The sequence below is a fragment of the Sander lucioperca genome, chromosome 18, assembly GCF_008315115.2.
Source record: "Sander lucioperca isolate FBNREF2018 chromosome 18, SLUC_FBN_1.2, whole genome shotgun sequence".
In the NCBI taxonomy this organism is placed as follows: domain Eukaryota; kingdom Metazoa; phylum Chordata; class Actinopteri; order Perciformes; family Percidae; genus Sander; species Sander lucioperca.
The window spans coordinates 12093058-12106218 of NC_050190.1; the positions used below are offsets into that span (position 1 = coordinate 12093058).

Genomic DNA, 13161 nt, shown 5'->3' on the forward strand with positions numbered 1-13161 from the left:
AACATCGCATCATACTGATGATACACCTCTCCTGGTGTTGTGCCCATGTTTTTGTGTTTTTTTTGTTCCTGGCAGCAGCTGGCTCCTCATGTCCGTGTGTGGGACTCTGTCAGCCTCAACACACTCCATGTTCTGGGTACAGGCTTCTTCGACCGAGCTTTGGTCTGCCTGGCCTTCTCCAAGTCGGTAAGGAAACACCACTGACACACCTAACAAGGAGTTTCAGGCTGTACTTAGTTTCTATTTTGTCAGTAAATAAGCATGGCTTTGGGTCTTTTTCTTTGTGTTAGAATGGAGGAAATACATTGTGTGTCGTAGACGACTCCAATGACCACGTCCTCTCCGTCTGGGACTGGCAGAGAGAGGACAGACTGGCTGAGGTCAAGGTATGTGGGAGTGTGTGTGTATATATGTGTTTGTGTGTGTGTGTGTGTGTGTGTGTGTGTGTGTGTGTGTGTGTGTGTGTGTGTGTGTGTGTGTGTGTGTGTGTGTGTGTGTGTGTGTGTGTGTGTTTTAATTAAGACATATACACCTGACATACTGCTCAAATACATTTTCTATTAAACAGGTGTGCATGTAGTTTCAACAACTCATTCTTGTTTTATGTGTTTCTGTTCAGTGCTCCAACGAGTCAGTGTTTGCTGCAGACTTCCACCCGACAGACAGCAATATCGTAGTGACCTGCGGCAAGTCCCATCTCTATTTCTGGAACCTGGAGAAAGGTGTACTGGTCAAGAAGCAAGGACTGTTTGAGGTGAGACACCCACATGTTTCCCACATGTTAGGTTAACACCATAAAGCAATAAAGTTTGATATAGAGCCACAAATGCAATCATGACAGCCTGTGTTATGATATGATCCTGTTTATAGCTATACAGGGATAATCAATGGTAGTCTAGCAAAAAATAAACAATATGTGTGTTCTTGTGTTTGTTTCTTGCAGAAACAAGAGAAGCCCAAGTTTGTGTTGTGTGTGACCTTTGCAGAAAATGGAGACGCCATCACAGGAGACTCAAGTGGGAACATCCTGGTGTGGGGAAAAGGCATGTTAATTCATTGATTAGTTCAACCTTTATTAATACAGAGTGGCCCAATGAGATCTCTGATATATCTGTCTCTAAATCTGCCCCAAGTACTCAACCTTTATGTCTGGCTGTCTCCAACTGAACTTTCTCATCCCATCTCTGTCATGCAGGCACTAATCGTATCAGCCACGTCATCCAAGGAGCTCACGAGGGCAGCATCTTTGCTCTGTGCATGCTGAGGAACGGCACGCTTGTGTCTGGAGGGAAAGACCGCAGGCTCATCTCCTGGGACAGCAGCTACCAGCAGATACAAACAGTGGAGGTGAGGAAAAAGTTCAACAGAATATAAATATTCATAAAGGGTAAAATGCATGTCATACTTTTAAGATTGATTTAATGCATGGGTTTTTAATGCTCAGCTGTAGAGCTCTACAGCATTCTAATGATCTGATCTGCTATTACCACTTTCTGTTAATATGTTTTAATAAAATGTTAAGCTGCATATCCAGCTCTTTCTTTTGAAGTAGGTTGCTTATATTAGCCAGAAATTACAATCCTGCCTGAGGTGGAAAACTTTGCATTCTGAATGCTGCACCATATCATAAATATTACAGAGGATGAGATGGGTTTGTGCTCTCAATGATAATCATGGATATTTATAGTAATGGGAATTATGGATCACTCATGTCTTATTTGCTCTGCAGAGCCCACATTATGCTGTAAAAGATTAGTTGATGTTTATTCTGGTAATGCTGGATTCCACCTGTTCGATGGTTTAAATGATTATTGTATTTTCTCCACAGGTGCCTGAGTTGTTTGGTCCCATCCGGACCATAGCAGAGGGCAGAGGGGAGACTGTGCTCATCGGTACCACCAAGCACTTTGTTTTGCAAGGAAGTTTGGATGGAGAATTCATGCCTATTACGCAGGTAGATGCAACCGTCTAGTATACTATTTCTACATTTGTACTAAGATGCAGATTGCAACTAACAACTATTTTCATTATCAATTAATCTGCCAGTTATTTTCTCGACTATGTTTCTTCAATTGGTCTATCAAATGTCATAAAATTGTGAAAAAGTTCCATCACAGTTTCCCTGAGTACCATATGACATTTTGCAATGGCTTGTTTTGTCTTACCAATACAGTAGTTCACAACCAAAAAATATACACTTTACAAAAAAATAGCACAGAGAAAAGCAGCATATCCTCAATTGGGCGTAGCTGGAACCAGAGAACATTTAGCATTTTTGTGTAAAACGATGAATCGATTACCAAAGTAGTTGCAGATTAATTTTCTTATCATCGATTAATTAATGTATCATTAATCATTGCAGCTCTACTATGATGATGTTCAACTACTGGACAAAGTGAAGGTTTCACTTGTAAGGCTAAGATGTTGTAGCACATGAAGAATAAATAGAAGTGAAAGAAGAAAAACTCTCCTCTCCTCTACAGGGTCACACTGACGAGTTGTGGGGTCTGGCTGTCCACCCCTGGAAGCATCAGTTCCTCACCTGTGGCTATGACAGGCAGGTCTGCCTGTGGGACTCAAGTTCCCATCAGCTCATCTGGACCAAGAGTATGGAAGTAAGTTTAGCCAACACTGCCCCCTGGGGCCAATCATGGGAATTACACAGCCCTCAACAGATGACGAATCAGAAACTATTTTATCAGTTCTGATGTCTTTAAGAATGAGAAACAAAAAGAACTCCATATTTTGCAGCTAAAATGTACAAACGAACATGGAAACAATCAGAGTGATATAATATCAAATCTATTACTCCATGATTGGCCTCCAAACTAGTTGTGATGTCACAAAATCCTGCTCTTACATACTGTTCACCTGTTAAACTGATATTTAAGGTGAGCACAGGGAAACTTTCCCCGTTCAGCGTGAAATGTGAAAACAGCCTTTTAATGTTAAACTCTGCACGTACATCACTCTGCACAGTGAAGCTCAAACATCCAAATGAAGAAAAAACAGTAAGCAAAATACATTTTTTAATAAATTGATTAACTACTCTTCTTCCTGTTTCTGACAGGATGCTGCCCAATCAGCAGGCTTCCATCCGTCTGGAGCTGTGGTTGCCATAGGAACCCAGACTGGCAGGTAGGGGATACCATCACCAAAAAACACAAAAGAAATAAAGTGTTTACATGAAAAAAAGTGACAAGAAAAACGATTTTGCAGAGCAGATTTTAAAAAGCAGATTGTTGAGCTGTCGTTGATCCTGCAGGTGGCTCGTACTGGACACGGACTCTAAGGATCTTGTCACAATGCACACAGATGGGAATGAACAGCTGTCTGTTATGTGTTACGGGCCAGGTATGCTGATAACTGCTGACGACATGTTTCCCCTGTACATGCAGAGTGTTATTTTAACCGTCCGTTTCTTTTCTTTTATTTGGACCTCAAACATATTTAACTTTATTATATGAACATTAATCTTCCTGTCTTCTTTTCATTTATTTAGATGGTAACTTCCTGGCCATCGGTTCCCACGACAACTACATCTATATCTATGCTGTGGCGGAAAATGGGAGGAAGTACAGCCGAGTGGGGAAGTGCTCGGTGAGCACCTGTATTTACAGTCCACCATCATCTGCGCCTCTGTTATTTTTAGTTCCTCCTGGCATCATCTTTATATTTAGTTCCCTCCTCCGCTCTATATTTGCGCCTCCACTCTGTACACTCTGTCCTCAGTGTGTGATACAGAAGCTGTAAAATGTTAAATGACAATGATACAATGTCATAATGACTAAGGGTTGCTATATCAAATCCCATCCACATTTTTAGGATTATTTCTGGTGCTTGAAAAATTATATTGCCTTAACTCCAGGAACACTGTAAAGGTAAATGATCTAAATTGGTCCTTTTGTATCACATCTCAGGGTCATTCAAGTTTCATCACCCATCTGGACTGGTCAGTGGACTCCCAGTACCTGGTATCAAATTCAGGGGACTATGAGATACTGTATTGTAAGTATGATCACCGTCATCCTCTCACATCCTTTGTGGTTTTGTTTGTTTAATGCAATTTCTGTTCAGTTAGAAATTGAGTTGATGTGAGCCCATGAAAACTTTTTCTATAACAATACATAATCACAACCAAATAAGAAGCTATTTTTGTTAAAGGAACGTACCCATGATACTATTTTAGGCTAAAACATGTTGTGTATTTGGTTTGTGTGTGTTTTCCCAGGGATCCCATCAGTGTGTAAGCAGGTGGTCAGTGTGGAGACCACCAGAGATATTGAGTGGGCCACCCACACCTGCACTCTGGGCTTCCAGGTCTTTGGTAAGTGAAGGCTCATTCCCTCTCCGTCTTTGGTTGTGTGTTTTTGTTTTAATATTCATTCAATAGACGTCTCTGCTGCTCTTCTCTGCTCCTCAGGTTTGTGGCCCGACGGCTCAGATGGCACCGACGTCAACGCTGTGTGTAGGTCCAGTGATAAGAGCCTCCTGGTTACCGGAGATGACTTTGGGAAGGTCCACCTATTCTCATACCCCTGTTCACAGTTCAGGGTAAGATACTGTGTACTGTCATTCAACATATTCATCTCAGTAATGTCAAGAAGGAGATCAAGCTCCTGTCAAACTTTGATTCATAGTTCATGGAAAGGCAAAATTCGATATGTGCTTTTCTATTCAGGCTCCCAGCCATGTTTACGGCGGCCACAGCAGTCACGTGACCAATGTGACCTTCCTGTATGACGATGGCTACCTGGTGTCAACTGGAGGGAAGGACATGAGCGTGATGCAGTGGAGGATAGTCTGAGGGAGCAGACAGAAACAGATACTGTTGGTTTCTTACTTCTGCTGGGGCCTGAAGCCCAGCTGAGGCAAACTGAACTGAACTGCACTAAACTGAACCAAATCAAACTTAAATTAACTCAGACACTAAAAAAAAGGTGGATCTGCCTGAAGTGAAGTGAATTGACAGAAGAGGAACCCGAGGTTTCCTTCCTGATCTGCTCTCAGATCCCAAATGAGATGAACTGTTGGAGGTGTGCGGTTGCTTGAAATACAAAAATCTTGAATATTTCACCTTTTCTTTAGTCACACACAAAAATATATATATATATCTCTCCCATGTACTGTAGCCAAGTCACCAATGATATGAGACAAAACAAATCAAACGGATCAAATCTGTTTAGAACCAAAGGCTCTGACTTTCTGACTGCATCTGTAGTTTTGCTTTCACTGTTCTTGTATTGTGCACACTCCTGCCATAGATAATGGACTGATCAGGTGTCATATTCAGGCTGAATATCATCGCGCTGGAGATCCAAGAGCATTAGAACAACAGCTGTGTATGGAATGAAAGAACATGGTGATTTTCTAATTGGTAAACTTTCTTTTATTTTGTATTTAACAACTCAGGAAAGCGCTAGTGAAACACGACTCACTTAAACATAGAGACGTATCAACTAAGATTCAACTGTTGTCCAACCATTATTGATTTATTTGCATTGACTAATTTTGTATGAAAACTACCTATACACTCGAGACAAATGCTGAATTTGGAAGACATGACGAATAAATACAAGATCTAGTCAGATGTGATGTTACCCACCATTTGAATCTACAAATTACAACATTTAGATTCAGAGTTAGGATTTGAACCCTTTTCTACAACATTATCTGATCAAGTTTGTACGTTTTTATGCTTCCAGGTCTTAAAAAAAGGCACCTTTCCTATTATTTATTGATCAAGAGTCAAATCCTTCACTGACAATTTCAGTTTCTTTGAGTTTTTCCCTGCATTAAATCCCCATTTAGTCCCATATGTGTAAAGATACTGAGAGGCTTGAAACAGATGTGAACAAAATGTGGGTGAATATACAGTATTTGAAAGTGTTTCAGATTTTTGGTATGGGTTGTTGTCTTTGCCTTGAGGTGCAAGGAAAATGAGAAGCAAGCATGTATTGTTTTTTTTGTTTTTTTCATTGATGTGAAGTCTTTTTAAATCTGTATCTATCTGCATTTACTGCACCGGGATCAGTTTAGGAACGGGAAAGATGAGACCATTACACTGTAACTGTTTACTGTCTGTGCTAGTCTGCTCCTCAGTTGTGCATCATCAGTCACTGGCAAGATATTTAACTGAACTGAACCTTTTTGAGGTGTTTTTCTGTAATGCACTGCTTCGGTCTGATCAACATATAGCAGGTTTATTTACCTGCACGACAGAACAAGCAAATCTCCATTTAGTACTGACCAGAGCTTTTCATGAACCAATGTCTGCTTTCAAACTTCACTCTCTTCATTTTACGGTTAACAGCAAGCCAATATTACACACATGCATGAATAAACAAGAATTGTTTGACAGGGATTCAGCAGATTTTAGTATGAGCATAACTGCCACTGATATAGGAGGCATATTGGTGTTGTTTTAAAAGTCTGACGGTTGGCTGATTGTTGGAGTTATCTTTTCAGGAAAACCACTTAAATCTAACAGCAGTGATGTAAAGTCACCACTCTACAGTGTGAATGTAACATGATTTGTCTAACCACTAAACACTTGGGGCTGCAGAATACCATTGAACATTTAGCGTTTGTCTAGAAGTAAATGCAATATGAAATTCCTATGAGACTGTGTCTTATACTTTCCACTTCATCCCTAATTTTTTTTATTTTTTTGGTTTCTTTATTTTACATAATCTTTAGTTCAAGAGGAAGTCTGATCAAAATCCCTAAAATATATGTGTAAATATATTATAATCATAAAAAATACACGTTTATACTCTTGCAAGGTTTATATTTCTTTATATAGAAAGAGAACATATTGTAGTAATACAAATAAAGTGTATGGGCATCTTACTAAAGCAGAATACCACCATATAATTATACTGTATAGGAATACGTACTCATAATGGTAATCTCGGGGTGGGGGGCGTCAGTGGGCTGCACGTGTGCGTCTTCGCCGCAGGTGGGCAGCATTGAGCCGCTCTGCTCCCCCCTCTCCCTTCGCACGCGGCATTAGCATTTTCCCTCAAATCTCTCCACCTTACCAAAACACTCCGAATGGGAATAAAATATGGCATGAGGGAGGCGGCTGACGACCACCGTTCACCGTCTTCTACCGAGCACGAGCCCCGGCTGAACATGGATTTAAGGATACGCAGCGGCGCGTGTGGGGAGCAGAGACAACGGAGCACAAAGCGGATGGGAGAAAACGCTCGTATCCTCGCTTAGCGTTTCTGCAACACGACTCATCATCAGCCTGTATTATCTTTACACACGCGCATAAGGGACATAGGTGGAAGCTGGTGGGCTGATTCAAGCCTCCCAGACTGTTTATACAGAAAAACAAGCGGACTGTTGGTTCTATTCATCAGCCTCGTCGGTTCCATCATTCCGGTTGAATAAAAGACGAGAGAATGAGGTAAGCGGCGGCACCATGCGCTCTGTTTAACGCGTCATGACAGATGCCCACCGACACTCATCCTCTAGCATACAACTGCATTTATATGTAGCCTATTTTATAGGAATATATAATAGCTAATAATGTAGCGAAGAACCGCAGCATCTTAGACGTCTTGTGGCGTCATTTCTGTCCTTGTAGAGGCAGTATTGTAAGCATGCAGGGTCCCACCCACCGGGCCTCAGCTCCATATAGGCGTCTTTTACCATTCGCTGTACACCTAATATACAAGGTGATTAATGTAGGCTATCAGTTGTGCTGTTTCCCCCAATATTAGCACGCTATTGTCACCACCGGACCCACCCAGTGTGTTCAATACAGGATTTAGGCCAGGCTGATGTTGTCATGGAAACGACAGCATCGTGTATTTCTCCACATTAGCATTACTCTGCACCTGCTGAAATAAAACGTTGAATATGGCTGATGCACCGGCCAGTGTAAGTGGCTCCATCGCAGGAGGAGGAGGGTGTTTATTCTGGTGGTTGCCAGGCAGGTTATCAGACTCTCCACCCCCCTCCTCACACACACCTTCAAAAGCCTACTCCATGACGAATGCACACATGCACATATCCAGCCTATGGAAAATGTGTCTCATGTTTAAATCCTCATTGTATATCCAAGCCCGTGGATGGTATTTTGAGCCTTTCCCTGCTTATGTTGGTATGCAGAATGCACGGAGGGCCAAATCTTCTCCAGCAGAAGAGTCTCTCTGTATTTTGTTCTATTTATGAAGCAGTCCTTTTATATTTCCTCCTGCTGTCTTTAGTTTGATGGCTTCAGATTTACTCCGACAGCTCTCCTCAGATACAGTGCACTCTCTCTGCTTTTACTGTAGCTACCAGTGTTTGTTTGTCTGCATGTGTGTGTATGTGACTCTGGGTCTGGGTGTGTAGTTGTGGTGTTACTCCCTTCAGAGAGAAAGGAGACAGAAAGAGAGAAAAGGAATAAGAGAAAAAAAGAGAAAAGCAATAGGTGCTCTCACATCTGGATATCTTGTGTGTGAAGTACTCCTCATCCAAATAATTCACCCCTCCCCATAACCTCACACAACTCACTGCCAGTAGCTGAACTGTTTTGCCCTCAGACTGTAAACATTACAGCAGTAAACAACAGTCCAGTTGGATGAACATGGCGTTTCCTCTTTTCTGTAAGCTTGAGTCCCATCCTGTGTGTTTGTTGTTGCCAATGGCAAATCTGCTCTTTGACTCAAGCCCAAAAGGGAAGTCTTAAATCTCCACAAAGCAACAACAAGGTGACCTGGCTCTTCTTTTTGCAGAGTAAAAAGGAAGAAGATGTAATTCAATGAGATAATTTGTTCAGCGTCACTGCTTCCATTGCTGCATTTATGTAAGAGTTATGTATGTGCATGGCCATGTCAATGCATGTGCTCATAACGTGTGTGTGTGTGTGTGTGTGTGTGTGTGTGTGTGTGTGTGTGTGTGTGTTATTTTTAGTCCGGTAACAGTAGTGGTTTCATTCTGCAATGCTTCCTTACTGTTCTCCTTGTCAGACTGACTGCCGTCATTTGGTTTGTTGTGTGTGTGTGTGTGTGTGTGTGTGTGTGTGTGTGCGTGTGCGTGTGCGTGTGCATGGGTTGTGTGAGAAACAGTGGAAGAGGGCAAAAAGCATCTGTCCTGTACTATTAATGCAGGATGTTTTCTGAAGCTGCTTGTTGTGGTGACTCATCGTTAAGAAAGGTAGAATGAGCGAGTGCAGCCAGTGGAAGGTAAAACGCTGAGTTATGCATCTTACTGCAGGCAGCTGCTGCCCTCCGAGCTGATCAGAGAGCTCCACGTGAGCCAGCGTCACCACGTACAGCCACAACACTCACATTCTCCAGGGTTTCATTGGTGCAGCCTTTCAGGGACAGCAGAGGCAGGGGAAAGGAAAAGGGCTTTTAACTCCAAAATAACTACATCAGAACTACACTGGGATATGATAGCCTACCTGAATTTTCAGAACAAAACATTTTCCTGAATAAAGTAGTCTAAAGCTGGCAAAATTTAAATCAGACACTTAATGTTTAAACAATATGTAAACAATGTAAACTCACCAGACGTTCTACGCTAGTTTTGGTACTTGACACCATGCAATACTGAAGGACACGTTTCTGTTCTGAGGTTGTGTGCTTAGCAAAGGTGTGCCATACAGGTTACAACATTTCTCAGGTTTTGTTAAGAAGTGTTGAAGCTGTTTTGTTCACCTGCTCTAGGTGTCAGCAGTAACTGATCAGTGAAGTATATGGTTATGTACCAGGGTGTATATGCATGTAATGTATAGAAAGAATACAGAATTCTTATTTGCATATTTCTCTAGATCAGTGTTTCCCAAGGGGTTCCAAAATAAATCTGAAGGGTTGCAAGTAGGGGTGGGGAAAAAAATTGATACAGCATAGTATCGCAATATTTTCCGTGGCACTACTATATCGATACACATACGCCAAGTATTGCTCTTGATCTTTTTTTGGGGCTTTTTTCCCTTTATTTCAGAGTGACAGTGGATAGACAGGAAAGGTGGGAGAGAGATGGGGGATGACACGCAGCAAAGGGCCACAGGTCGGATTCGAACCCGGGCCGCTGCAAAGGCCTCAGCCTACTGGGTGAGCTAGAGGTCGCCCCAAGTATTGATCTTTTATTATATAAATTGCATATGAGAATTTAACTTTTTGGTACTAGAATAATAAAATCAATTGCTTTTTCAGTTGACTAGATGGAAAATTGAAGTGAGATGAACAGAGGATTTTTTTTAGATACAACAGATGGGACACAATTTGAAGCTAAGAAAAAGATAAATTGCAATATATCGCAGAATATCGAAACATGTTTAAAATCGCAATAATACCGTATCGTGATAATTTCGTATCGTGGGGCCTCTGGAGATTTCTACCCCTAGTTGCAAGAAGATTAAGTGTAGGAAAGCAGAAAAATCCTACACAATATAATATTTCTATTAATCAAAAATGCCTATATTTTAGCCTTTTTCCAATGTGAATTAGCCTACTGAATAATTTTACCTCTTCAGGCCCCTAAAATAATTCAGATAAAACTGGGGAAAAAGATCCCTCTTTGGTTTACGTGGTTATAACCTACAGACATGGAAGTGGTGACGATAGCTTGCAAGTAGACGTTGCTAAAAGTTTTGGAACTACTGTTCCAAGATTATCTCCATTAGAATTTCTGAGCATTAGTTTGTCTGCAAAGTAAATAATTAGGGATGTAACGGTATGAAAATTTACCCTCACAGTTATAGTGACCAAAATTGTCACGGTTTTTGGTATTTCGGTATTTTTAAAAGTGTGTTATAACAGTATAACTGTTGTATAACAGTGTTTATTATATTACAAAAATATAGGCAAAACCTTATCAAAAGTGCAACTTTAAACATCAAAGCCCATGCTTCGGACTTAGTCCTCTTAGAGGGCTGATAAATGTCCTGAACGCTGTCATCTCTTCCTTGCGCCATGATTCCAACTTCAAGAAACACACGTTGTAGGCTACGCAGTGCACCTGCGCGGCAACTTCAGGAGACTCGGATGAAGCTGGGAAGGATTAAACACACGGTTTCCACACCGTGGTAATCCACCGTGATAATAATGATATTTTAAATGAAAACGGTAATTGTTATCGTCAACATTTTTATCGTGGTTTACTGTTACACCGGTAATCGTAACATCCCTATAAATAATATGTTTACCATTTGATGGAAATACACTGGACCTCATTTTTACAATGGGCATTTATGCTGACATCTTATCTATCATGGAGGTTCCAGTCTCTGACCATTTTGGTGTCTTCTTCAGTGTCTCTCTCTGTCTGTCTGGTAAGTATTCAGAGCCTGACACATACACCTATCTCCGTATTGACAGCAACATTAAGTCTACACTGGCTGAGTGGTACTTGGTTCCTGCAATACTACTTTTGCTTCCCTTGATATCACAGACAACCTGAACAGTGCCTTGCTTTACACAATTGACTCTGTCGCACCTCTTATAACCAGGAAACGCACTCGGACAAAAATGCCGCCATTGTTCACCGATTACACTCGTAATCTGAGAGTTTAATGACATATAAAAGAGCACTCTCAGTGCTAGGACAACATATCTATCTAATCTGATCAACACTTATACAAAATAATTCACGGTTTCTGTTTGACACTGTGGCTAAACTCACACAGAGTGTCCCTGCCAACAGCTCTTCTTTGATGGCTGATGACTTTATTAACTTCTTCACAAGCAACATTGACTCAATTAGAGATAATTTCACTGGTCCACACTCTGAAAGCTCGAGCATCAAAAGCCTTGGTGTAATTTTTGATCCTCGCCTGGCTATTACCAAGACAGCATTTTTCCATCTCAGCAACATTGCAAAAAATTCGACCCATCTTATCATTCCGTGATGCTGCAATAGTATTCCATGCATTTGTGTCTTCCCGACTTGATTACTGCAGTGTCCTTTTTGCTGGTCTTCCAAATTGTGCAACTAAAGGCCTTCAACTTGCTCAGAACACTGCAGCCAGAAGCCTGACAAAAATTCCCAAACTAGAAAATATGATCACATAACACCTGTTCTGGCCTCTCTTCACGGCTCCCAGTGTAAGCTAGAGCTGATTTTAAGGTTCTTGTTTTAACATATAAGGCCCTGCATGTACTTGCACCACCTTATTTATCTGAGCTTATTACACCATCTTTTTCCGGAAGTGTATATGGTCCGGCACGCTCTCTCCGCTCCGCTTGATGCTGGTCTGCTGGTCATTCCCCTAGTAAACAAAAAATCAGTTGGTTTTAGAGCATTCTTCTACCGTGCCCCTTATCTTTGGAATAGCCTCCACTACATGTTAAAGAAGCTCACTCAGTTGACATTTTAAATCTAGATTGAAAACCCACCTCTACTCATTATACTACAACCAACCATAACACACCATCCTTTCTGCGTCCTTCACAAACAAACCCTTTTCACTTATTCTCTTATGTTGCTGGTTTTGAATTATTATTATTACTGCTTTAATGCTGTTCAATTGTTTTGTTGCTGTCTGTTATTTATGTGTTCCTTTTAATTGTATAGTGCACTGAGACCATGTTTAATGGTAATTTTACACTTTTTAATACAATTTGATCCCATGTGATTTTCTGCTCTGCACTTATCATAAACCATATACTATACTCTAAACACCACAAACCATTATACCCATGCATCATACTGTAATCTGGTCATTTTCTAGCATATCCCAGACATCTTACATCATACGCAGGCTTTGTGTTGTTAGAGATTTGACGATAAATCTACATTATGTGTCCGTTGGCTTGATGGAGGTCAAACAGGCCGTTTCAGATGACCCCACCACACCGTGAAAAGCATTTACAGCTCAGCGAGGCAGCATACTGCAGTTTAACCCCATTTTAACATTGTAGTGTGAGTCAGCTCACTAGTTTTACTCCCCTCGTACACATTTAAACAATTTGGCCTTGGACGTACATTGCCAAATACATACATTAGTATCTGCAGCTTTACCAGCCACTCATTTTTTATGCATGTTCCTGTAACCTATTTCATACAAGCCCTGTTTTGGGGTAAAAAGAAGATGATCTGGTATTTGACTGACCTTCCAGGTTCTGTTGCATGTTTCTTACCATTTTCTAAAGCCCCCTAATCCTTTAGTGGACTACATTGCTCTTTGTTTTGTTTCCCACACCCCGGCTCGCTGTGGCA

General features: G+C 41.1%; 2 protein-coding genes across 12 annotated transcripts in view; both read left to right on the forward strand.

Annotated features, from left to right (window-relative positions):
- eml1 (EMAP like 1) overlaps positions 1 to 6618 on the forward strand; it is a 56662-nt gene extending 50044 nt beyond the window's left edge. For 10 of the 11 annotated variants that reach the window (XM_031279251.2, XM_031279254.2, XM_035994959.1 and 7 more), the window contains 14 exons: positions 76 to 186; positions 291 to 386; positions 620 to 754; positions 944 to 1043; positions 1196 to 1347; positions 1829 to 1954; positions 2484 to 2615; positions 3071 to 3138; positions 3266 to 3354; positions 3503 to 3600; positions 3921 to 4008; positions 4232 to 4327; positions 4424 to 4554; positions 4682 to 6618. In XM_031279251.2, coding sequence (XP_031135111.1) covers positions 76 to 186; positions 291 to 386; positions 620 to 754; positions 944 to 1043; positions 1196 to 1347; positions 1829 to 1954; positions 2484 to 2615; positions 3071 to 3138; positions 3266 to 3354; positions 3503 to 3600; positions 3921 to 4008; positions 4232 to 4327; positions 4424 to 4554; positions 4682 to 4807 — 1548 coding nt within the window. In that variant the 3' untranslated portion in view covers positions 4808 to 6618. The remainder of the gene's footprint in view (positions 1 to 75; positions 187 to 290; positions 387 to 619; positions 755 to 943; positions 1044 to 1195; positions 1348 to 1828; positions 1955 to 2483; positions 2616 to 3070; positions 3139 to 3265; positions 3355 to 3502; positions 3601 to 3920; positions 4009 to 4231; positions 4328 to 4423; positions 4555 to 4681) is intronic. The other variant, XM_031279249.2, reaches the window with a different exon arrangement.
- A 358-nt stretch (positions 6619 to 6976) lies between these two features.
- evla (Enah/Vasp-like a) overlaps positions 6977 to 13161 on the forward strand; it is a 36999-nt gene continuing 30814 nt past the window's right edge. Inside the window, exon 1 of the mRNA XM_035994961.1 lies at positions 6977 to 7417. Within this exon, the coding sequence (XP_035850854.1) occupies positions 7413 to 7417 (5 nt within the window). The 5' untranslated portion in view covers positions 6977 to 7412. The remainder of the gene's footprint in view (positions 7418 to 13161) is intronic.